The sequence below is a fragment of the Gossypium hirsutum genome, chromosome A10, assembly GCF_007990345.1.
Source record: "Gossypium hirsutum isolate 1008001.06 chromosome A10, Gossypium_hirsutum_v2.1, whole genome shotgun sequence".
Taxonomy (NCBI): domain Eukaryota; kingdom Viridiplantae; phylum Streptophyta; class Magnoliopsida; order Malvales; family Malvaceae; genus Gossypium; species Gossypium hirsutum.
The window spans coordinates 103038691-103063544 of record NC_053433.1 but is presented as its reverse complement, the minus strand read 5'-3'; the positions used below and the strand labels follow the sequence as shown (position 1 = coordinate 103063544).

Below are 24854 nucleotides of genomic sequence, written 5' to 3'. Positions count from 1 at the left end.
TGTTTATTGTGAATTTGTTTAATTTTGCATTTAATTTGTTAAATATAGTTCAATGAATGAGATTTAATTTCGATGTTAGGGTTGGTTTGATAAAAGTTAATTGTTAATATTATTAGCTAACTATAAATTTTCAGCAAATCCACTCTAAAACTTAAATTAAATACTAAAAAGTTAACATTGTTACTTCCAAATACCAAATTATAACTTTTGTCAAATACAGGTACCACATTAGGCCATATATATTACCATATGTTTCCACACACATACATATATATTACCATATATATTTATATTTTACCATAAAATATAATTTATGTTACCATATATATTTATAATTTACCACATATATTTTACTAGATATATTTTTATCTTTAAAATATAAATAGAGATATGTTACCATATATACATGTATAGTTGTATGCTAGAGAATGAGCATGAATAAACGAAAGATTAGATAAAGTTTTTGAAGTAAATAATCAAAATGGCAACAGAAAAGCTTCTTCGAATGAACCCAGCAGATCATGAAATCAGCTATGCCAATAATTCTGTTACCCAGGTTCCTTTCCGCCTTTCTTCCATCTCTTATTTCAATATTAATCATTTCTCCATTATTTATTTTCCTTTTTCTCTCAACATATATCATACTAACAAGTTTATGTTAAATATGCTTTTCAGAAAGAAGTAATATTGAAAATAAGACCAATCATTGAAGAATCCATCATTGATATGTTCAAAAAAATTGTTCCAATTTACATAAAGCTGGCAGACTTGGGTTGCTCTTCAGGTCCTAACACCTTCATGACTACATCGCACATTATTGATACTATCCATGGCATATGTCAACAAGAACAATTGAAATTTCCCTAGTTTGAAGTGCTTCTAAATGATCTCCCAGAGAATGACTTTAACTCTGTGTATAAATCAGTCCCTGGTTTCTATGACAGGCTGAAGAAAAAGAAAGGAGGTATAGTGCAGGAAAGGTGTTTTATAGGAGGAGTTGCAGGTTCTTTCTATCACAGACTCTTTCCAACCAAAAGCTTGCACCTTGTGCATTCTTCCTATGGGATTCATTGGCTCTCAAAGGTTAGTCATTGAAGCAAAAAACATAGATACCTGTTTTGGGTGTTATCACATATCTTAATTGTTGGAATAAATGTGATTAGGTCCCGTCGGACTGGAGGACAACAAGGGGAACATATACATGGCAAGGTCAAGTCCTCCCAGTGTTTTCAAAGCTTATGCAGACCAATTTCAGAAAGACTTCACAAATTTTCTAAGCATGCGCTCCAAAGAAATAATGCCCCAAGGGTGTATGGTGCTAACCTGTACTGGTAGGAAAAATCCAAATCCCTCAAAAGAAGATTATGGTTGGGAGCTGATATCTAAATCCCTTCTTGACTTGGTTGCAGAGGTTATATATATATATTTATATATATATTTCCCTATATTTCCTTACAACTCTTTATATAATTGAAAATAACATAGATTTTGTAAAATATTTTATATTAATTGATTGTAGGGAGTAGTAAAAGAAGCAGATGTGGATTCATTCAACCTTCCTTACTACACACCTTGCAGAGAAGATATAGCTGAGATTGTTGAGAGAGAAGGATCGTTTGATATCAAGAGGCTCCAAGTTTTTGAAGCCAACGGCTCTCCTGTATTAAGTAGAGAAGAGCAGCTCTATAACCAAGACTTGGATTTCAACGTTTATCTGGAAATGGGGAAGAAGACTGCAAATGGTGTGAGAGCTATTTCAGAGCCACATCCCTGCAGTCATTTTGGAGATGCTGTAATTGACAAGTTATTCACAAGGTTTGCAACTCATGTGGCTGATGGTCTTAGTAATTCAAAGTTCCATAAGCTGACTACCATTGTGGTTTCATTGACAAAGAAGTAGTTTTTTAGGGAATTGATAAAAAAGAAATGACTATTGGAGGATTTATTTCAGTTTTATTTGGTCAGGAAAAGGGTGGAAAAGTGATTAGTTAATTTATAGAAAGTAACATGGAAAATATATTGTTATTTAGAATTGAAAAATCTGATTAAATCATAATTAAAATGAACTCAGAGAGACTAAAAGTGAAATTATACCATTAGGTGAAAAAGGACCTTATTGGAATTAAACAAAAATATTAAGTCTTGAATCTCAGCGATAAAAGCTCAGCAACCTTTTCTCCCAACCCTTCCTCTCTTCCGCCCCTTCAGTTGTTGATTTGGGCTCTCTGTGAGCAGCTGCTCGACCTTAGGGCCGGTACCGTTCACATCTCCGACCGCTTTTGTCTGGGTTTTCCTTGTGTTTATTGCTGCCTACCTTTCTTTTGTGCCAGATTACCTTCGTTCGTACTGATTTTTTACTAAAACTGATGCATATCAGTATTGATATATTTTGATGTACTGTTTTGGATTTAATGCTATTTTTAAGAAAATATTCGATATATATAATATAAAATCAATTTTAAATATGAAATATTAATAAATAAAATTCACAAATACAATCTATTATTCAACGAATCCAACGCAAATAAAGAAATAAAATCATTGTATATATTAAAAAAAATTATTTCATACTAAGCGTAATTCTATAAATTCAAAATAAATAAGAAGAGAAAATTATGTATACAAACAATCACAAGATTATCTCATACTAACTTACTGAACATATAAAACTAAAGTTTTATCAGCCTACACAAATTCAATCACCACCATCATTCACATTGGCTTCAAATTTCCCACTTCTAACAATGAGTAACAATGTCCCATTTATATATACAACATTAATTTACTTGGGTTCGAATTTCCCACTTCTAAAATCACATGCATGCGAAAAAATTTTAATTTATATGAATCTATTTGAATTTGGATTTTAGAAAAGCCATTGGTTAACATTATGACTCATTTTCAGAGTTTTAAGAGGGAAAATGATAATTCTACCTACTAATTCTATATTTGTTATTTCACATCTAATGGTGTTAAAATATTGTTAAATTCATCACTATTTCATAGTTGACACTTCACCATCCGCCTTACTTCACTATGGTTATAAAATCTTGAAAATCACTACTACCTCCATAAATATTGGATGCATCCATCCCTCTCCATTCTAATTTAAATTTGTTACATATCTTTAATATTTTCAATATTTTTAAGTCAAGTAAATATTTAAACATAAAATATTAGGATTTTTTATATTTTGTTATTAAATATTTATTTTTTTACTAGTTTATATATACAATAATAAAAAGATAATTTCATATAATGAAGCAGGTTGGGATAGGATAATTAATAACCATAACTATTCCAAATCCATTTTGAAAAAATTCACCCCACCCCGTCTTGTATCTAATTTTTTTTTAAAAAAAGTAGATCAATTTAGAATTTATTGGACAATTTAAATTTTACCATGACATTAGAAACCAAATTTAATAATGGAAATAAATTAAGACCACCCATTTGAATTGGTTTAACCTTTTAACCATTGTTGATATTTTTAAAATACCTAAATATTGAAAAAGAGAGGGTAAAACCCCTATCTTTTCTTCTCCATGGTCTACTAATATAAGAGCAAACAAGAAAAATTTTGTCTTCACTTTTGATTTTCCTCCTCAAATCTCGATAAATTTCCATCACTTTTCTTTCATTTTCATGAAAACCGATTAAACACAAGCCACATTTAAGCCATCTCCATCGTCATCTTCATCACCCACAAGTTAGAGTTTGACTTGTGTTGAGAGAGAAAGAGTTTTAGTGAAAGAAAGTGTTGAGAAAGATAGAGCTTAAGATTTTTATCATCTCGTCATTCCCTTTTTACTTTTAAGTGCTCATTTGGTTGTCAAAGTCATTAATATTGTAATACCCCGAAAATTTTTACAGTAAAATATTATCCGTGATATAGTAAAATAAAGAAATAAAGTGACAAAAAGGGAATTTTTGAGTTATGTCAATATTGGGAAGTATATTATGATATATTAATTCAAGAAAGGACTAAATTGCAAAGATGAGAAAAGCCTTGTTGCACAAGAGTAAATACTCAAAATTTAAGGGGTTGAAGTGTAAATATAAAAAAGTTGAAGGACTAATGGTGCAAATATTTTAAGGGTGGAATGATCTAGAAACCAAGAAAAATTGATGAATTAGGACCAAATTGAATAGGTGAAAAATTATGAGAGACTAAATCGCAATTTTATCAAATTAAGTGATAACTTAAGGATGGAATTCTAAAAGATCATGAAGGGCAAAATGGTCAATTAGTAAGAGAGAGAATTCTAGAATGTAATAATTATGTTGATGATATTTTAAATTAATTAATTAGATAAATATTATTTTATTAATATTTTTATGAGATGTTTATTATTATATTATTATTTATTTAGTATAAAAGGAAGGAAAGATGAAGAATTAACAACACATTTCCTTTCCCATGCAAACCAACATAAGAGAAGAAGAAGAAAAGAAGTTTGCTTTCTTTACAATTTAGTCCTTCCACCAAAAATTCATTATTTTCACCTAAAAATTGAAAGAATTTTCATAGCCATCAAGAGAGAAAGATAGCAAGGAGATGATGGGGAGCAAGAATATCAAGTTGGATTCAAGAAATAGAAGCTGGAGGAGAGAGAAAAATCAAGTTAAAGATTGAAGTCAATAAGAAAAGGTAAGAACATCAAGATTTCAATATATTTTTAAGTTTAATATTGTTGAAAAAGCATGGAATTGATGTTGATTTAGAGTTTTCTTATATATGGTCTTATGTTCTTGTCATGTTAGTGAAGAGAAAATAAGAGAAAGTGATGAGAAATAGTGTAGAAAAAGAAAATAAGGGTGTTATAAACATGGTAATTAATATCTTGCACTAAAACAGTTCTGGACAGCAACAGTAGTCTAACTTTGAAAAATCACCAAAAATTTTATAAATCGAATTATAGGATGAATAAAATATGAAATTAAATATTATTGAGTCTAGTTTCTTATATAATAAATTATGTAAGCAATGGAATTGTAAATCATGAGATATAATAAATTTTGTGAGACAAGGTCAGAATGATTTCGGGTTCCCCTATTCTGAATTTGAAAAATCATCAAAAATTTGAGAGAAATAATTATGGGCCTAAATTTATATTTTTAGAATCTTTAATGGTTCTAGTTTCAATAGAAATAAACGGGAACATCATTCGAATTCTGTATGAGGAGATAATTAATTTTTAGTGAAGAAGGGTCACAACTGTCAGACAGCAGAATAGGGGTAACTTTAAAGAATAAAATATACTTATTGACTAAACCAAAAATTCTGAAAATTTTATGGTAAGAAGATATATAAGTCTAGTTTCAGGTAAAATTAGAGGATCTTAATTTGGAGCTCTAGATCTCCAGATATAAATAATTTAGTGACTGTGACATAGATGGACAGCTTGAATATTCATACAAGTAAATAATAAAGATTATAGATAATGTTACTTACAAGTGTGTTATATACATTAAGGATGTGGAATGGAGAGGAGGAGGAGGAAAATATATATGAATATTCAGCTAGCATGACTGATTTGCATGTTTTAGGCTTAAGGACTAAATTGAATAAAAGTAAAACTTCAGGGGGCAATTTTGTAAAAATTTCAAAATGACCAAATTGAAGGGAATGAATTGTTTTATTATCTAAATTAATAAATTGAATGAAATTATCAATTTAAGATCGGGTGAAAATTGGGAAAATGGTAAATTACGAAAATGTCCTTGAATCTTGACATTTCTACAATTTCGCTAGGTAAGTTCGTGTAACTTGAATTATATTCTTAAATGCTTGAAATGTATGTTATTAATGTAAAAATAATTTGAATGTTCATTGTATGAAAATTGATGGAACATTGATATATTTGATAAAAAGGGGAAGAAATCTCAGTTGAATAAAAGGAAATTTTGATGGATCTTTGAAAAGGAATTGACGGTAAAAAGAATCTAGCCCGGACGGGTGATCCTATCCTGATATAGCCCTCCTGAAGAATACGTGTAAATGGATTTAGCCCAGACGGGTAATCCGAATTAGGGTCTGAATTTAGCCTGGACTGGTAATTCAGATTCAAGCTCATTAGAGTAATTGTCGTTGCAGGGGATTTAGCCTGGACTGGTAATCCCGACAATACTCTATGAGTTTATATTACAGGGGACTTAGCCTGGACTGATAATCCCACTGTAAGGATGAGGTTCGCGGGAGTGTGCTCTCTGATATGAAATGTGTAAGACCATGGTTGAAAGATACCATGGAGACCTGATATGAAATGTGTAAGACTATGGTTGAAAGATACCATGGCAACGTGATATGAAATGAATAAGACCATGGTTGAAAGATACCATGGCAACATGACAGGAAATGAATAAGACCATGGTTGAAAGATACCATGGCAACGTGACATGAAATGAATAAGACCATGGTTGAACGATACCATGGCAACATGACAGAAAATGAATAAGACCATAGTTGAAAGATACCATGGCAGCGTGAAATGAAATGAATAAGACCATGGTTGAAAGATACCATGGCAACATGACAAAAAATGCGTAAGACCATAGTTGAAAGACACTATGGCATCATGTCAAAGATAAATAAGACCATGGATGGGAGACGCGATGACATCTATTGAACAATTGATATTCAGGTAATATGTATCAGATGACGAATGGTTATATGAAATGGTTGTGTGAAATGTTTACAAGAACTGGTCATATGGAAATATATGTACAAAATAGTTGTATAAAATAATTATGAAGATAGATAAACGAAATAAGAATAAGTACATGGAATATAATTTATGTTAAGTTTGATATAAACTTTACCGGAATAAATATACATAAAATATATGGAAATGATGGTGCATGAAATATTGATATAATGAAATGATTGATATATACTTATAAAGAAACGGTAAGAGAATGATATGTTTCATGACATGTACATATATGATTATCTTTGATATGTTGATACAAGGAAGTTATGTAAGTAAAGACAATTATTAAACTCAAGTGTGACATGTCGAGAAAATAAGTATATAAACGTTGAATTTATATGAAATATATGCAAGTATACTAACAACGATGATTGACGCTTAGACAAGTGTCAAGCTATTGATTGAATGGTAACATGTTTAATTATAAGAAGTATTGAAATGGTAAGTACTTAGATGAAAATAAAATTTAAGATTTTGCGAAATTTTTTTATGATCCCGATTTAATTCCGGTTGGTTTTTAATGTATGTTTGGGGCTTCGAGGGCCCAATAGAGAGACGTTATGATTATTTTCAAAATATGAATAATAAATGACTCAGAATTATCTAAAAATATTCAGTAAACTCCAGTAATGCCTCGTACCTATTCCGACAATGGATACGGGTAAGGGTGTTACAAATATGACCATTATGTGTGGTATTAATATGAAATATATTGTGCATTTATTATGTGTGTTTTTGTTTGGTAAGAAAAAGAAGCTTGAGAGAGGTTCTCCAAGCTATGGAAAAGAGAAAGTCTTGAGTTGAAAAGGGAAAATGAGCTTTTCTTCTCTTTTTTCTTACTTGAAGGTAAGTTCTCATAGGACTTGCGTATATACTTTGCTCAATAATAGTAAAATTGTATTAAATTGGTGGTCATAAATTGAGGAAAATTAACTATGAACTTGTGTGAAAGCAATGCATGGCTAAATGAATTTATGTTAAATGATGTGCAATGTAAACTAAAATGAAATCGAAATATGCCTATGATATCGAATGTAACATATCTTATATGGGATTGATAATAGTTTGGGTAAGAGGTGTTATAATTAATGTAATAGTCATGAAGGTCTTAGATTTCAACATTCTCTCACTTGGAGGCAATTGTTATGCATACCTCCCCAAACCACAACCTTGCTTATGGGTAAAATATCATTGACTAGGGTCACCGCCGGCATGTCTGTTTGACATGTAGAATATTTCTAACCTATCTCTGTTAGTATAAATCTCCAGTGAGAAAAATCTCGAACACACGAACGGAACTCAAACAGAAAAATAAGAAATAGAACAAGGCTCCAAGGTATGTATAAAGTCACTATCTTTAATGTTATATTCGCTCACACCTATCTTCGGTGTGCAAAAGAGTTTCAAGCAAGTTAACCTCGAGAATACAATGATGCCAATTACTATTTGTATTTTGCACTGACGAGAATAGCCCACTAAGCATTGAGCAATGTATAACAAGAAACTTAATTTCTACAAATGATTTCTCCAGTAATACTTTATAGAATAAAATAATTATTGATCTAATTTTATAACTATTCAAGTAATATTATTTGAATAGTTATAATTCTTTTTTAAAAATCAAATTATATAACTTTTGACCAATGACTAAAATATTTATCCTTTGATTAATTACATCCATTCATTTATAGTTATTAGAACACTATAAATATTTGAAAATATTCCAACAATCTCATCATGAGATCTCATCAAGTCTACATCAATCTAATCAAAACCAAACCATCAAATCAATTAGTCTAATCACTATCTAGTTAGGAAAATTATCATGTTTCCTAAGAAGCCAACCACACAAGATAAACACATACACGTATCAAGATCTAATGCCAAAAGTGGTAATCAACCCCACATATAAATTACTCATGACCCAATATTTGGGTTTGAGGACATTTTGCCTTTAGAGGATAAAGAGTTGTATGTGGTTGACTTACGAGAGGAGATAACTATTGATACAATATTTAGGTTTGAGGTTTAAGGACGATTCACCCTTAAAGGGCAAAGAATCATACGTGATTGAGTTAAAGGAGAAGATATTATTTTGAACTCTAGTCATGTATGGCTTAGAGAAAGGTAGAAGAAGAAGAGAGCCCCCCTTCCATCTCTCCTTCCTCCAGCTTATATATGGAACACACTATACTGGATTTTTTACACAAATAATACAAAAAAATAAATAAATATCATAATAGGATAATGGGATTAAAATTCAAGAAACAAGGCAAAATCAACAGTGCATACCTGCAGGAGGCACCGCTTTAGTTTTTTAAAAAAATAATTTTTTGGGGTGCTGACCAATCGGTAGCACCCGTATTTAAAACTAAAAATATGAATTTTTTTTAACAGTATACGAGTAAAAGACAAAAAAATATTTTTTTATTGGTGCTCCCGATGTGTCAAGTGGCACCATTTTATTTTTAATAAAATATAATTTTTTAAAGCTGAAAACAAATCTGATCTGAGAAAATTTATCGGGTATAGGAATTAGGGCCCATGACTGACAGGTCATGGAAACCCAAGTCGTGGCATCGTCATACACAACGATCCCGATGCGGTGCATGCTTCTGAGTTCCCCGAATACCTGGACATCATACCTGCTCACCTGATGTTAAAAGATCCTAAATTGGCAGAGTTGTTCATAGGTCAAAGATTCACAAGCAAAGACGAGTGTCGATGCCATCAAGCGCTATAGTTTGAAGGTGTTTGTTGACTACATAGTGGCTGACTCTAAACCAACGATCTATGTTGGTAAGTGTTGGAAGTTGATAGAATGGTGCAAGTGGCGGGTACGAGCTATATTTATCCAAAGGTCCTAGTAGTGGGAGATACGAAAATATGTTGGGCCTCATACATGCACTTTTACTTGTATGACGCAGGACTATCGCAAGCTTAATTTAAAAACCATCTGCAACTGCGTATTGGCAATGGTTAAAGAATAGCCAACCATTGTTGTATTAGTGTTGATTGTCAAAATACAAGAACGATTCCACTACTATGTTTCATACCAAAATGCATGGTTGGCTAAATAGATGGTCATGGATCAGTTGTACGAAGATTGGGGTGTATTGTACAACGAACTCTAATGGTGGATTGTCGCAATGCAAGAGTACATTCCAACGATTGTCGTTGAGTTGCAGACATTGCCTTATCACGACTTAGGCAACCAACTACATCCGGGAAAAAGAAATTTTCACCGTATGTTTTGGACATTTGATCTATGCTTTCAGGCCTTTCCCCACTGTAAGTCACTTGTGCAGGTAGATGAGACCTTTTTGTATAAGAAACATATGCAAATCCTCCTCATTGCGGTTGCACAAGACAGGAACCAGAATATTCTATCGATAGCCTTTGCCATTGTCAAATGAGAGAACTCAGAGTCATGGCAATTTTTCGTAGAGAACTTGCGGAGATATGTTGTCACTCAAGACAATGTTTGCATTATATCTAATAGAACAAAGGGACTAGTAGCCAAAATTAGGCGTTCGGGTGTTCCGTAGAGATCCGTTTACTACATCATGCACATTGCATTGAACTTCCACAAGGAATTCAAAAATGCGGATTGATGAAGACAAGTTGTGAAGATGGGTAATTATCTGTCTTATTTTTTCTATATGTTTAGAGTTTGTCAAACAACACGTAACATGTTGTAACAATTTAGGGTATGAAGTGGAGCCACATTGGTTCAAAAAGAGATGGGCCCGGGTTCCTATACTCGATAAAATTTATCAAATCAAATTTTCTTTTAGCTTAAAAAAATTATATTTTATTAAAAATAATAGGGTGTCGCCTGGTACATTGGCTACACCAATAAAAATTATTTTTTTTCTTCTGTTACTCATATACTGTAAAAAAAACTCGTATTTTTAGTTTTAAATACGGGTGTCGCCGATTGGTCAGGCTACACCCAAAAAATAATTTAAAAAAAGTAAAGCGGTGCCATCGATTGGTCAAACGATACCAGGTATGCACTGTTGATTTTGGCTAGTTTCGTGAATATTATTCTCCTTATCCTATTCTGGTATTTATTTATTTTGTATTATTTATGTAAAAAAACCCCACTATACTATTTTCTTTTTTGTATTTTATAAAAATAGATAATTTTCAATTTTAATATCTCTAATATGCTTAAATTTAAAATTTAATCCTTATACTTTTATTTTTAATATAATTTGCTCCCTATATTTTTATAATATTATTAATTAGTTCAAATAGTTAATGTTGTTAACTTTTCAATTAAAATGTTATGTGGTTATATATAATATGAAAACGGATTTTTAAAATCAAAAAGGAATTAAATTCTTGAAAATAAAATTAGAAAAACTAAATTCTAAATGTAAAAATGCATTTAAACTTAGAGTCATGGTTCTTTGAATCAGATCAAAATGGCTGAGGTACTGATCTGGAGAGAGGTATCAAACTGATTGACTTGTGAATTTGTACGGGCCGGATGAACCAAGCTAAAAATTGAATGAATCAGTTTTTTATAATCTTTTAATAATTTATTTAATCAAACCTTATAATCAACAATCTACCAATTCAACCACCTATTCAAGTATGAAAATCTTGCTTAAAGTATATTTTAATCTTTATAATTTGATACAAACAAATAATTAACTCCATACTAGTAAAATTTTAAAAGAATGTCCAAATCACAAGACTAGGTTGGCTTTTTTAATGTGGTTAATAGAAAACAACTATTCCGATATTTCTTCAATAAAATATTTTGATAATCATAATTTAACATTTCAAATCACATGATATCTTGGTTTAGTTTTTTGTAAGAGTAAATTACATTCAACATCATTCAATTATTAATTAATTTATATTTTGGTCACTTAACTTTAAAAAATTACAAAATGTCATTGAATTATTAAAAAAATTTCGTTTAAATCATTAACTATTCAAAATTTGATCAATAGGTGATTAAGATTATCATTTTTAGTTTAAGTCTGACTAGTGAGCTCTAGTAATGATTCGTTGATCGGTATGGTGAATTAGTACTCATCGGCTTGTAGAAAAACATACTTTAGATTCAAGTTGATCTAACGATCAGTGCCCGTGAATAGATGAGAAAATTTGTTTGGATTTTAGTTTACAAATTCGTGATATTCAAAGTTGTGCCATGAAAAAAAAAGCACTATAGAAGAGAAAGAGGAAGAATTTTCGATTAGTATAGGCAGTGTGAATGGAGAAGGCCATACGATACTGATTTTAACAATACGGTGACTTAAATGAAAACTTTTAAATAGTTTAATGACCATTTTGAAACTTTCTAAAATTAAGTGGCTAAAATGTAAACTTACTAATATTTTAATGACCTTGAATTTAGTTTACACTTTTTTTAAATTCACATTAGTCATTTAACATTTTTTTAACAGTAATTTTGATCTAAAAGGATTAAATTATGCAAGTTAAAATAAAAGGATTAAGAACCTAAATTGTGCCATATTGATGGAGTGTTTATCTTCTCTAGGATTAATCTAGGTTGAAATTATTATTGTTCCAAAAATAATACAGGGATTAAATCTCAAGTTAAGTATATTATAGGGACTAAAATCAGAATTTAACCTTATTTAATAAAACCTAAACAAAAAGGTTGGAAGTATGTAAATAATGAAATTTCTAGGGTTTCGGTGACACAGAGTCAAGTATAAAAGAAACATTGTCTTCTATAAAACCCAATCTTCCTCTCAGTGAACCCTCGTCACTCGGCGGCAGAAGCAGAGAGCCTCAACATCTACACTTTATCCTCAAACCATGGTCCGAATGTTCAATTCATCTCTATTTCCCCATCTGGGTATTTATCAAAACTTAAATGTTGTTCACACTGGATGGATTATTTCTTTTTGTAGACTTTCAAGCGTAGGAATGGTGGCCGCAACAAACATGGCCGTGGCCACGTGAAGTTCATCCGCTGCTCTAACTGTGGCAAATGCTGCCCTAAGGTACTTTACATTTGTATTCCCATCTGGTTCTTTGGGGTTTTTTTTCTCTGAAGGATTTTAATTTTCATTTGTTTTTTTCTTTCTTTGGAATTATTAAAGGATAAGTCGATCAAAAGGTTTCTTGTGAGGAACATTGTGGAGCAAGCTGCTGTTAGGGATGTCCAGGAAGCTTGCGTCTATGACAGTAATTATCATTTGATTTCCTAATTATATGCTAATTTTCTCATTCTAGTACATACATTTGGATTTATTGTTCGATTAATTGTATGTAGCCTACACTCTGCCTAAGCTTTATGTGAAGATGCAATACTGTGTTTCATGTGCTATCCACTCCCACGTTGTGAGGGTCCGGTCTCGCACCGACAGGAGGAACCGTGACCCACCTCAACGCTTCATCAGGCGCAGGGTATATCTTTTTGTAACCCATGATTAGAGATGCTTTTCACTGTCAACTATCCGTGTATTGTATTGTGAATGAAATGCTGTTCTTCTTGCCATGTTGGATTGCTTATCATTTCCTTTTATTACATGGCTAATTAAGATGAAGTTCTTTAGATTTTAGGTTATGTTATTTTTGCCATAGAGTGGGGGTGCTTTTAATAGAATTTTAGCTATTGAACTCCTCCATAGGGATTATGACCTATGACCATTCCTAGAGTGGTTCTTTTTTAAATTATCTTATAAAGAATAACTGAAGGGTATTTTTGGAAAAAAATTTAATGGCTGCTAGTCTGCTGCTTGAGCAGAAGTTTTCCATAGCTGTCTGGATCACCTTTCAATGCCTTAGTGATTGGTTTCTGATCATTTTGGGACGCAAAATTCCTTGAATCTAATATAACTAGCTCTTATATACAGAAGTCATATGGAGCTGACTGATAGAATTTTGGCAAAATTTTTGTTGAATGTGATATATAACCATCATTAAAATGATTCTCTGTATTATGTATGATGCAATTCTTTAGGGACTTAAGTCTGCCCCTTTTGCAGAACCTTTAAGTGCTTTAGGGTTGGACAAGTCGTATCTAAACCACTTAGTGGCCTTTTTTGGTGGCTTATTGATCATATTGGGATGGAATATTCCTAGGAACCTAGATGCAGAAGTCCTCCATTGGACTGGTGGAATTTTGGCTACATTTTGCTGATTGATCCGTGACCATCATTAAAATGATTCTCTCTACTATGTATGATGCAAGTCTTTAGGGACTTATGTTTGTTTCTTCTGCAGAATTTTTAATTGCTTTAGGGATGAACAGTCCCTCGTAGTTAATAACCATCTAAACCACTTAGTCAGTGGCCTTTTTGGTGGCTTATCCATCATTATGGGATGGATGGTATATTGCTAGGGACCCAATTAAATGTTTTGTGGAGGTCATCCAGAGGGATGATAGAATTTCGCTATTCCTGAAACCTAGAATCTCTCTACTTATCAAATTGTGATCACTTAGAATCTTTCTTGTGATGCTTGGCATTTTTTTGGGGACCCATCTTCCCCTCAAGATGAAATCTTTAGTGTTTTAAAATGAACTGGTCCAGTGGTCCCTCATATATCTAATATAATCTAATTCACTGTCATGTACCTTTTTAAAGTTGTTAGCTGATCGCTATTGTATAGAAAATGGTTTCTTATATAGGTGGTATCTGTAGGTGTAGGGGTTCTTTGTAAAGTCTAAATAATACGTACTTTGTTACAGAAGATTTTTTATCTCAACAAGAAGGAAAAAATAAGCTTTTGTACTTAGACAAATGTGCTTGGAACGTACACTTATCTATTGTTGACAGTTGCAGTGTTTGGTTGTGGAAATATATGTGCAATTGCTTTGTTATAGCAATGAACTCATAAACTCTACTGTATATCGCCTTCATATTTATCAGAGGCTTGCATCTGTGATAACTCTACCTATTCTGTGTTTTATTGTTTTGTTTTCATGTTTCTTCCATTTTTGCTACATTCAGAAGCTTCGCCTTCATATTTATCAGAGGCTTGCATCTGTGATAACTCTACCTACTCTGTGTTTTATTGTTTTGTTTTCGTGTTTCTTCCATTTTTGCTACAGTCAGAAGCTTCATTATTTATGTATGTGATTTATTCGTTCAGGATGATATGCCAAAGCCTGGTCAGCCTGGTCAAGCTCCTCGTCCAGGTGTTGCTGTTCCTGCCCGTCCTTAAGGCCCCCAAAGTTAAAGATAAATTTCTATTTTTGTATTTGCTTTGAAATGGGCTGCTTTAATTTTGAGAAAATTTGGATTTGTGTAGAAGGTTTTTGATTAGTTAAAAGTTTGATCGCATTTGACAAGCTATGAATGGTTGAGAATACTGGTTGGAATCTCATAATTTCTATTTAGTTGCTTATTTTATCCAAAATAATCTTCACACCTTTGAGACATATTGCTCATTATTTTACATAAAAGTTGTTTTTCCATTAGTCTGGGCTGATGATGAATCATGGTTGGAAAGCAAAGAGCTTGATTCATAAGCAGTTCACATGCTTCTAACATGTTTGGGTGGAAAAGACCCTTGTTAGGGATGTAGTCGAAGTTGATAAATCCGGAGCACAGTAATCCTGGCTCTCTTTCTTCCAAATTCCGTTTCAGAACCAGTCCCTGCACCATTGCTCAGCCAAAATTAATATTTCAATGATTCAATCTCAGCACTATCAGTGAAGCCGTAATTACGTAAGGGTTAAGGTAGATTGTACTTGAATCACTTGTACCCGTACAAACAATTGCCACAACTTAGCAAGAGTTCTTACAAAGACAGTAAACCATCTTTATAAAAGAACGCCATGATGTACATATTGGTGTAGCGAGTAACAGATACGATCTCATACATGCATCGCTATCAGTTCCTGTAGCACTCTGAACTCCGTACATGTACACATTCTTTCAGTGCAGGCTTAGAAGCTTTTCAGGGAACCAAAATTTAGTGGTGTGACTGAAAGGCAATTGAAATCAGGTGTGGCACTAAGAATCACCCATAAATAAACCTATATATATTAATTAATTCAGGTCAGGACAAAGATCAATGCTGCCTCAAAAAACAAACCCCATCTTCATTTTTCCAAGAAAGCTTAAGTGAACCAAACTGTTCGACTAGAAACGAAATTTTTTAGTACTTATTAGCTCCATCATATATTTATAAAATAATCATCACAAAAACAACATTAACCACTTCTAAAAGACCAGCTAATAAGTGTTTTCTTTATGGAATCCCACATCTGGTATGGTTCACATGTACCAAACGACTCCTTGTAGACACCATTTACAACAGTTCAAGCAGCAGTAATTTTAAGTAGTATCAGATTTCTCAGTAATAACAAAGAGAAACCACAAAAGGGATACCATTATGAGCAACAACCTAACTTTCTGAGTGAGCCACTGTCTTGGGAGTGAAAATGTACACATGACAGTCATGCGAATCAACTTTAGCACCAAATGATGCCACTGCATTTTCCTTGACCTCTTTGTGCTGCAAGTGATAAAGATAAGTAAGCAGGTATTTGGAAAGTAAAGAATTTCAATCAAAGCAATGTATAAGCAAAACAGAACGAATTGTAGTTGGTATGACTAGAATTTCCTACTGCAATGGATTGAATGTTCGATAAACTTGAACGGGTTTACAGTTTGGTGAAGTTTGAGTAACTTAATATCAACATACCCCCTCCATCCCTCCCCCGGTTCGACAGGTTACTTGCATAAGTCAAATTTTAATCAATGTTTGGGAAACCCAAGCAAAGCTTCATTAGGGTGAAAGTAAGGAATATGTGTGCCTTGTTGATTATCTAGTTATACTTTGCATGTAAGAAAATACACATGATTCTGGTTACTCAACCCCAAAACAGACACTTAAGCCATCCTGGCTCTCCAACAGCCTAAGTAGCTTGAGGAAGCCTGGGAAGATATAGGATGATGCTACACTGTGTTGTTTCTAACTGACAGTTATCAACTCTTTTCAGAAAAAAAAAGAAAGAAACTTGTGAACAAAAAAAGACAAAAAGAATCAACAGGCATTAGAAGGAATTAAGGTGTTTGCAATGAACGGAGGGAGGGTGTTTGGACTGTTGGAGGCAGTTTTATAAACCTGATAGACTTTTTGGTAACTTCTACGTCTAACACAAAAGGTTAATCTGAGTTTCAATTCCTTCAACCAAAACACCAGCTGAAAAGTAAGTTTGATCACCTGCCACAAATCTCTTATTGAGACATGGGTGCTAGATTCAAGACCGAGTACATCCCACCTAGCTGTTATAGTTGCAGCTTCGGAACATCTATTCCAGAAAGCTACGACTAAGCGATTGCCAGACAAAGGTCCTGCCCAAACCTGCAAAACATAATCACAAATAAAATTTAAGAGATAATATATCCGTTATAGCATATTGCAAACTTCAAACAATGTGTTGCACCATATGGTTAACAGCTCCTGTCGTAACCGAGTATGAAATACTTTGTCATACAGGAAAGTTCTCATACACAGCTTTCACAGCTAAAATAACTTTTAGCTGCTGGATACTCTTACAATTGAGTCTTTTCTTTTATTTTTATATATTCTCTTGCACTGCTGTGGCCAGCAAAAAGCAGGCATACATAAGACTTTCATGAGACCCAGCTGCAACATTGATAGTCAAGCTTACTACTAACTAAAGCCACATTTAAGGGTGGTATTAGAGGCCATTCTTCTCTACCAATTTGTTAACTTTGTCAAGGAAAATAATCGCACAAGTTATCACACTTAAGAATCGTTTGGTTGCTCATGTAATAATGTGAGGAAAAAGCTTATTTATTACATTGTATTACAATAGTTAGACATAAAATAAAGAATAATTAGTACAATTTTAAACTTGAAATTAGAAAGATGAGTAGAAGCTCTTGTAAAAATTAAGATCTCTTCAAAATAAACAAAAAATTTTCATTTTCCTTAGCTAAAAATAAGGCATGGGAGTGGTTAAACTTATCAATTGAATTAGTTTATTGCTAACTCATACACTAAAACATGCGTAAAAAATGATGCTCCAAACTAACGTAGCATTAATGTACCAACTTAAGCAAGCTGAAAGATCACCTGAAGGCAGTTAGCTTCTCCAGAAACATAAACTTTCCTTCCCTGGACACCTAGTGAGTCTGCAAAAAGAAATAATATCCTGTCTACTTAGTAGCCAGAAAATATCAATTGAAATCCATGGAATTATAAAGAATAACAGACAACACAAATTTCATTTAATACAAGCATAAGAAAGCCTGACTTGGCTGCAGACAGGGAAGAAGGGATGAGGGGCAAAAAGTAAAAATAAGAAATTCACCTTGGTTTACAGAAATGACCTCCTTATTGCTTAAAATTTCAAGGGTTTCAGCAGTCATGTTTCTTACATCACAACCAATTAAAAGAGGGGCCTGCACCATCAACAACAAAATTTTAACCCAACTGAAGGATTCAAAAGGACATAATGTAGCAGATATACAGATATGGTCAGTGCTAATTAAAGTTCTCAAAAGTAAAGAAATAAAAAGTATCCTCACAGGACACAACAAATTAAAAAGCAAATAAGGACTCAACCAAAATTCCAGGTGCGTGGCAGTTACAACATTGGTGTCAAAACTTGGAAGAGCAAGGTCATGGAAACAGCAGTTCACCAGGAACCAGCTATGTAAGATTGATTTCTCAATTCCAGAATCAATGAAATTAATAATAAAAATGAACTAAAAGTAACAAGTTGGGATGGGGCTAAAACAAATAACTTGCTTGGGACATACAACATTTAAATAAGGAATAAGATTAAAAAAGAAAAAGAAAAGACCTTCATCAAAGCCCAAATGCTAAAATGAGCACGGTATTCCTGATAAGTCATGCCTCCATTACCAACTTCCAGCATATCAGGATCTACTCAAAAGGATTACATGGAGAGTTCAATAACCGCAGCTTTGCACAAGAATTTTAACACCTCTATGCGAAAAAAAGACATTTTTACCATTCCATCCTCCAGGTCCAGCATGGGAAGCCCATTTGTCATTTATATCAGCTATTGTAGTCATGCTAACCAACAAGGAGAAAAAGAAGGTATAACAATCAATGTAAGAATTCAGTATCAGCAGAACTTTTTCTTTTTCTCCATGAACTAGACAGAAAAATCATGTTTCATTTCTTACACTTCTTACAGGGTACAAGAAAACCAGTTCAGTGTGTCGTGCTTTCCCGAGTGGTGATGATTAAGGGGGAGAAACTAAAGGAGCAAGCTAACTGTACTATAATTTCAGCATGTTTAACAATGATGCATAAAAAAGTGACTCACTACACCACTCAAGCACTTCTTATTCAAGAATTCTAACCTAGCCCATGTATCATTAATGTCATCTGTTGTACGCCAGCTATTTCCGACTCCACGAGCCCATAAGGCTGGGTCTTCAACCCCCCTATCAATGAAGCCATGGTTGATCCCAAGGTTGTGCAATTGTGCATGAAAATAATGCAAATAGAAAATGGAATTTCAATTACCATTCACAAATAGAATAGAAAATTGTTCTCCCAGTTGCATTTAGAGCGTCACGCATTGGAGGATATCTGAAATTGTGGTACCAAATCCAATGAATTGAAACAAAGATATAATGATTCTTTGAGTAATAGAAATGAAGAGGAGATGTAACCTTTTTTTAGGGTCAATACCCAAGTTAAAACAGTTATCATACTTCAAATAATCTACACCCTGGTAACAAAATAAAAAAGCATCAAATAGACATTTTTTTGTCATTTGTTTTCAGAGTCCATTTTATTAGTACTTTGAATTATAGAAGCCTACTGGTATCAAACTTCTAATATTATAAAAAAAATAGAATAGGAGACAATTGAATTATGTTTAATGGTTTCCAACTAACCCAATCAGCAAACAGTTGTGCATCACCAGTTTCATGGAAGAGTGATCCGGGTCGAACTTTACACGTAAATGCACTACAACATTGAGTTGAGTTAGTGAGGAAAATCCAGAATTTAACAGATTTGATGCAAAATTAAGTAACTTTTTCATTGTGAATCTAACTTCAGAGATTCTGCACAGGTATTGGAAGTCCATCCTACCCAGCATCACCATAAATACCGAGCTTGAGGCCTTTCCCATGTACATAATCAGAAAGAGCTTTGATTCCGGATGGAAAAGTTTTTGGATCAGGGACCAACTGACCCTGCATGATGAAGCAAAGCCGTAAAATTTAGGTGATCCTCGTACATTCAAGCAATAGACCTTGACAAAGTACTACAACACATATTTGACATGGACAAGTTTTATGAGGGTAGTAAACTAAGAAGCTCATAATATTATTCCATTAATTGAACTAGAAATGACATTTACGATAGATCAAGGTTTATAGAATGCAAATAGCAAGAGTAGTAATTCTTTTTTAAAAGCAATAAGATTATCTAACCTTCAAATTTCGAGTGGCAGCAGACCAGCAATCATCTGCATCCAATGAAAATAAGTAAGCCTCATACAGGACAATATAAGTTAGGGTAACTACGTATGTTAAAGAACACAATAACACAGAAGAATACCTATATTAACATATACATAGCCTAAATCAGCCAAGCCACTTGAGACAAGTGCATCGGCTGTTCATAGTAGAAACAAGGTCAGTATTTCAAATGAATTTTAATCAAGAATGAAGAAGAAAACAATAAACCAAAACTCAAATGGTAATGTTTCAATATGTCAATTAATATGACATTATGTTTGAAGGATATCACCATCATTAGATTTTTTGAAGTGGCAATGGAATGATATAAATCCCAATTCAATTCTTTAGAAATGAATCCAGTATACCTACTGCTTATCAAGTATTCCTCTACGTTTCATATGAATATGTGTTAATGAGTTTGACTTAGCAGAACATAATATTAACAAAAGAATCAATATGTCACATGATCATTCATGAGATTAACAGGGAAAGAATGTGGGTGGTTTATGTGTATTTATGAACAATCTAGGCAAAATTGATTAATACCACATACAAGAAAAGGCCAATGAACCATGAGAGCAACTATAATGGGGTAAAGAACCCATACCTGTTTCCTTAATAAGGTCTTCACTGATACTACAAGCAAAGAAATTCCAGCTATTCCATCTGAAAAAAACATGCATTAAAAGAACATCATATTTACCTTTGACATGCAATTAGTTTTAATACCAAAAGATAAAAACATTGAGTTCGGATGCATTATTACATTAGCAGTGTCACTTGATACAGTAACATCAAAGCCTCTGAATTAAGATCTCAAGCAAAACACTATATTCCCCCATATTGGCTTATCAAGTCCCAGTTGCAAATCTTTACTGAGTTTAGTCCTAAAAACAATATCTCCAAAATTTTCATTGTTTCTAGATTTTCCATCACTGAACAATTTAATTTTAGCTTTTTCACAATAAAAAATCCTTTTTCCCCCCTTCATTTTTTATGATTACACATATAGCACATATCCAACCCTTATAATCCAGGGGAAAAAACAGAAGAAAATTATATATATATATATGTATATATAAATAAATCAGCAGAAAGCAAGGACCCAGTGCATGAAAAATCAAAATCCAAACTGGGTTCTTAATAGATGAGGGATAAATTAAGATAAAGAAATAAAGAGAGAAAAGCACTACCCCATTTGAGGCGTAAGAGCCAAGCCATTGTTGAGTTGAAAAATCCCATATTTTGAAGTATCATAAATGGAATTGTAGGATTTGGAGAAACCAGAACTAGGTTTTTCAAGTTTCTCTAAAACACCCACTTGTCTTCCTTCAATTCCACCATCAATCAACCATAGTGTAAGAACCATCACAATATAAACACTGTAAACACTCTTCTTCTCCTTCATGTTCTCCATGCCCATTTCTATATGTTTCTCCTTCACCTTCTGCTGTATTAGATTTAGAGGTTAAACTTGATCAGTTTCGTATAAGCTTTAGCAAAGCAAGGAAAAGAATAAAATATATGGATTTTGTTGATCCATTTTGTTAAAACATGAGAACTCTGGTCAGAGGTAAGCGTTAGTTTATTGTCTGATTGAGTGTTGCGTTGTCGGATTGAATTATACTTTAGGGAAATGGGACCCACAAAATTTGTCTAGGCTCTATGAAGGAGAGCGGTGACACGTGTTTCAGACTCTTGTCAGTTTTTACCTTTCTCTAGATTACTCCTCAGTCACACTAGATTTGATTTGACTTTTTAACTCGAAATAGTTGGTTTATTGTCTTAAATAATATAAAAAATAAATAATTACCAATAAAGGATATGTTAAAAATTAAATACGAAAATAGCATCTGTCAGTTCTTCTTTTCTTAAAAAAATAATTTTTTTTCCGCCGCTATATCAAGCAGCATCGATATGTATTTTTTTAAAGTATTCGAGAAAATACAAGTATATTTAGAGGTGTTCAAACGGTTAATCAAACCGAACTAGAATTAAAACCGAATTAACCAAAATTTTTAATTCTTTAACCGTTCATCGAATTAAATTTTTTTCAAAAAAATTAACTAAACCGAAATATTTCGGTTAATTCAGTCGATTAACCGAATTAATCAAAATTTATATGTTTTTACTTTTTTGGTTAAAACAAGTATAAATATATAAAAATAAATAAATTGATAATATTTATTTGATTGAATTATTCGAATTAACCAAATTAAAAATACATATAATTTGTATTATTAATTATTAAGTTCAGTTAATTCGGTTCACCACCTGATTTTGAACCTCATTAACCGATAACCGAACTTCTAAAAAATCATTAACCGACCTTTGACTGAATTGAATCGGTTAACAACCAATTAACCGAATTAGATTGATTAGGTCTATTAATTCTGTTTACACTAAAATTTAAATACCCCTAAGTATATCACGAAACCAAAGTAATATTTTTTTAGTGATGCCGCCAGTGTGTCAAGCAACACTGACAAAAATAAAAAAAATTTAACTAAAAATGAAAAAAAAACTAAAGTTAAAAAAAATAGCCCTAGAAAAATAAGAAAGTAAAAAACTATAAATTCATGTCCAAAATTGCTTCCTTCACCTTTTATAAGAAAATGAATAAAAAAATTTAAAAAAAAAACCTAAAAGCTTTTGGTCTTCTGTTTTTGTTGTTGTCCCTACTTTGTTTCTGTTCTCTGATTTTTAAGTGTTTGAGAAAATTAAATATCCTCAAATGTTGAAAAAGATGAAATGTTTTCAAAGGTACAGAATAAATGTTGATACAAATATAGAATAATACAGTTTTTTTTTAGAATAAAGTTGATATTTATTAATGAAGGAAATAATGGCACACGGCTCAAAAATTGACTCCAACATCCAATTAGAACCAGAAGAGGAAAGTATAGGAAACAAAACCAAACAAAATCGAAATAGTCAACAAAACCAGATAAAAAGACGCACATAGAAAACAAGCAAACCATAAATGAGAAAATAAGTCGCCTGATGCCAAAACTCAAATGTCACAGAGCAGAGAAAATATCAACCAAACTTACTTTCAATCTTGTAAAACCCAAATCTGAGAGTAGTAAAGGAAGAAATTTGAAAGCTCTGAACATAATCATGGAGATTTGCAAGAACCTTCTCCAAAATTAGAACATACTCCAAAAACTCATTTATTTTGGAACCAAATCGTCCGATCCATAACAACCATCTTCTTCACCGATTCAGGAACCTTCACCGATTCAGGAACCCCATCAATCCAGATGCACGAGACTTGTCGTCTCCTTCCTTCCAAAGCAAGAGTGTGAACCGCCTTGTTAATCTCCCGAGAAACAAAAAGGTAAAAAACACTTTCAAAACTCTTCTCAATAGAACGAATATTATGAATAATGGATCTGAGAATGGATTTTAAAACTTTTAAATTAAAAGTTGTTTATTTGATAAAAAATTAGAAATAGTTTTAGTTCACCAAGAGATGAGAAGCCAATTAATTTAATAAGAAAAAACTTTTAAATTAGAGGTGTTTTGCAAGCAGATTATTTTGCCTATATTCGTATTTAATTTTTAATTTATCTTATTTTAGTAATTATTATTATTATAATAGTTATGTAAAAAAATCAACTATTTCCGGTTAATTTTTACTTATTCCATTTTGATTTTTTTATATTATTTATGTAAAAAAAGTTAAAATACTTTAAATTAATTTATATATGACCAAAATGATTAAAAATAAATTGAAAAAATATCCTTTTATTAAATTATTACCATAAACAGCTGAGATTAGGCAGGAACTGACTAATTGAAACCTAATGATCTCAAAGCAAATTCAAAATGGAATAAGCAAATTACCATAAATTATTTTGGTCATAAATAAATTAATTTAAACTATTCTGACTTTTTTTTACATAAATAATATAAAAAATAAAAAATATCAAAATGGATTAAAAATATCCTTTTATTAAATTATTAATAAAATTACTTCTATCCAAAAATATCATTTTTATTAAATTATTTCTATTTAAAATTATTAATTATTAGACTACTTTAGTAATAATTTATTAAAAAAAAGAAGTGAAGGAAATAAACCCCATTTTATTTCTATCCAAAATATCATTTTATTAAATTATTTCTATTAAAATTATTAATTATTAGACACATTTATATTACTAAACTTTTAGAAAAAACTATTATATATATTATATGTGATTTTGTTTTTTATTTATACTTAAATGAATAAATATTTAAAAAAATGAATTTTACATGTATTAATTTCTGTTAAAACCAATAAAATTTAAATATATATATAAAAGTTCTATTAATTTATTGAAATTTCAAATATTAAACTTTGTTTAATTTTGTAACTTAGATTAATCTATTCTAAAATTTTAAATTGATTTTAATTAAATTTGTTGTAAGAAAGTTTTGGAAATTTAACAATTTATGGACTAGATTATAGTAAACAATACATAATAGAATAATTATAAATTAATATAAATGATAAGAAATTTTACACTTTTAAAAATATAAACATATTTTACTATACAACTATTATTAAACATTTAAGTTTTAAATTATGAATAACTTTGGCGTCGGGATGGGTATAAACTTTGGCCTCGAGTTGAATTCCTGCCTTGAAGAGCCTTGATAACTAGTGGTTACAGCCCTCGGTTGGGCTATGTTGACCAATTTGGAAGGCATGCTCACGATGTTC

General features: G+C 31.9%; 2 protein-coding genes, 1 non-coding gene and 1 pseudogene across 6 annotated transcripts; 3 read left to right on the top strand and 1 right to left on the bottom strand.

Annotated features, from left to right (window-relative positions):
- The first annotated feature begins 481 nt into the window (after positions 1-481).
- Positions 482-1976, top strand: LOC107896212 (probable methyltransferase TCM_000331; annotated as a pseudogene).
- Positions 1977-12363: 10387 nt separating this feature from the next.
- On the top strand, positions 12364-15093 carry LOC107897937 (40S ribosomal protein S26-3). The gene is made up of 5 exons (XM_016823543.2): positions 12364-12524; positions 12617-12709; positions 12809-12893; positions 12982-13115; positions 14805-15093. The coding sequence occupies exons 1-5, from the start codon at positions 12522-12524 to the stop codon at positions 14874-14876; spliced, it is 387 nt and encodes a 128-aa protein (XP_016679032.1). The 5' UTR covers positions 12364-12521; the 3' UTR covers positions 14877-15093.
- On the top strand, positions 13944-14044 carry LOC121208821 (small nucleolar RNA snoR99). Its single transcript, XR_005903945.1, has one exon. It is a non-coding gene; the product is annotated as a small nucleolar RNA snoR99 (small nucleolar RNA).
- A 788-nt stretch (positions 15094-15881) lies between the features above and the next one.
- Positions 15882-23550, bottom strand: LOC107897936 (alpha-galactosidase 3). Of its 4 annotated transcripts, XM_041077865.1 has the most exons (16): positions 23197-23546; positions 21337-21593; positions 20751-20809; positions 20241-20297; positions 20114-20148; positions 19770-19873; positions 19571-19643; positions 19343-19401; positions 19194-19259; positions 19028-19111; positions 18670-18734; positions 18499-18581; positions 18004-18094; positions 17766-17824; positions 16887-17027; positions 15882-16175 (listed from the first exon to the last, which is right to left on the bottom strand). In XM_041077865.1, the coding sequence occupies exons 1-16, from the start codon at positions 23263-23265 to the stop codon at positions 16065-16067; spliced, it is 1413 nt and encodes a 470-aa protein (XP_040933799.1). In that variant the 5' UTR covers positions 23266-23546; the 3' UTR covers positions 15882-16064. The 4 variants fall into 4 exon arrangements, with proteins under 4 accessions (XP_040933799.1, XP_040933801.1, XP_040933800.1 ...); XM_041077867.1 differs by lacking the exon at positions 19028-19111 and having other exon boundaries at positions 23197-23550; XM_041077866.1 differs by lacking the exon at positions 20241-20297 and having other exon boundaries at positions 23197-23547.
- Between the last annotated feature and the right edge of the window lie 1304 nt (positions 23551-24854).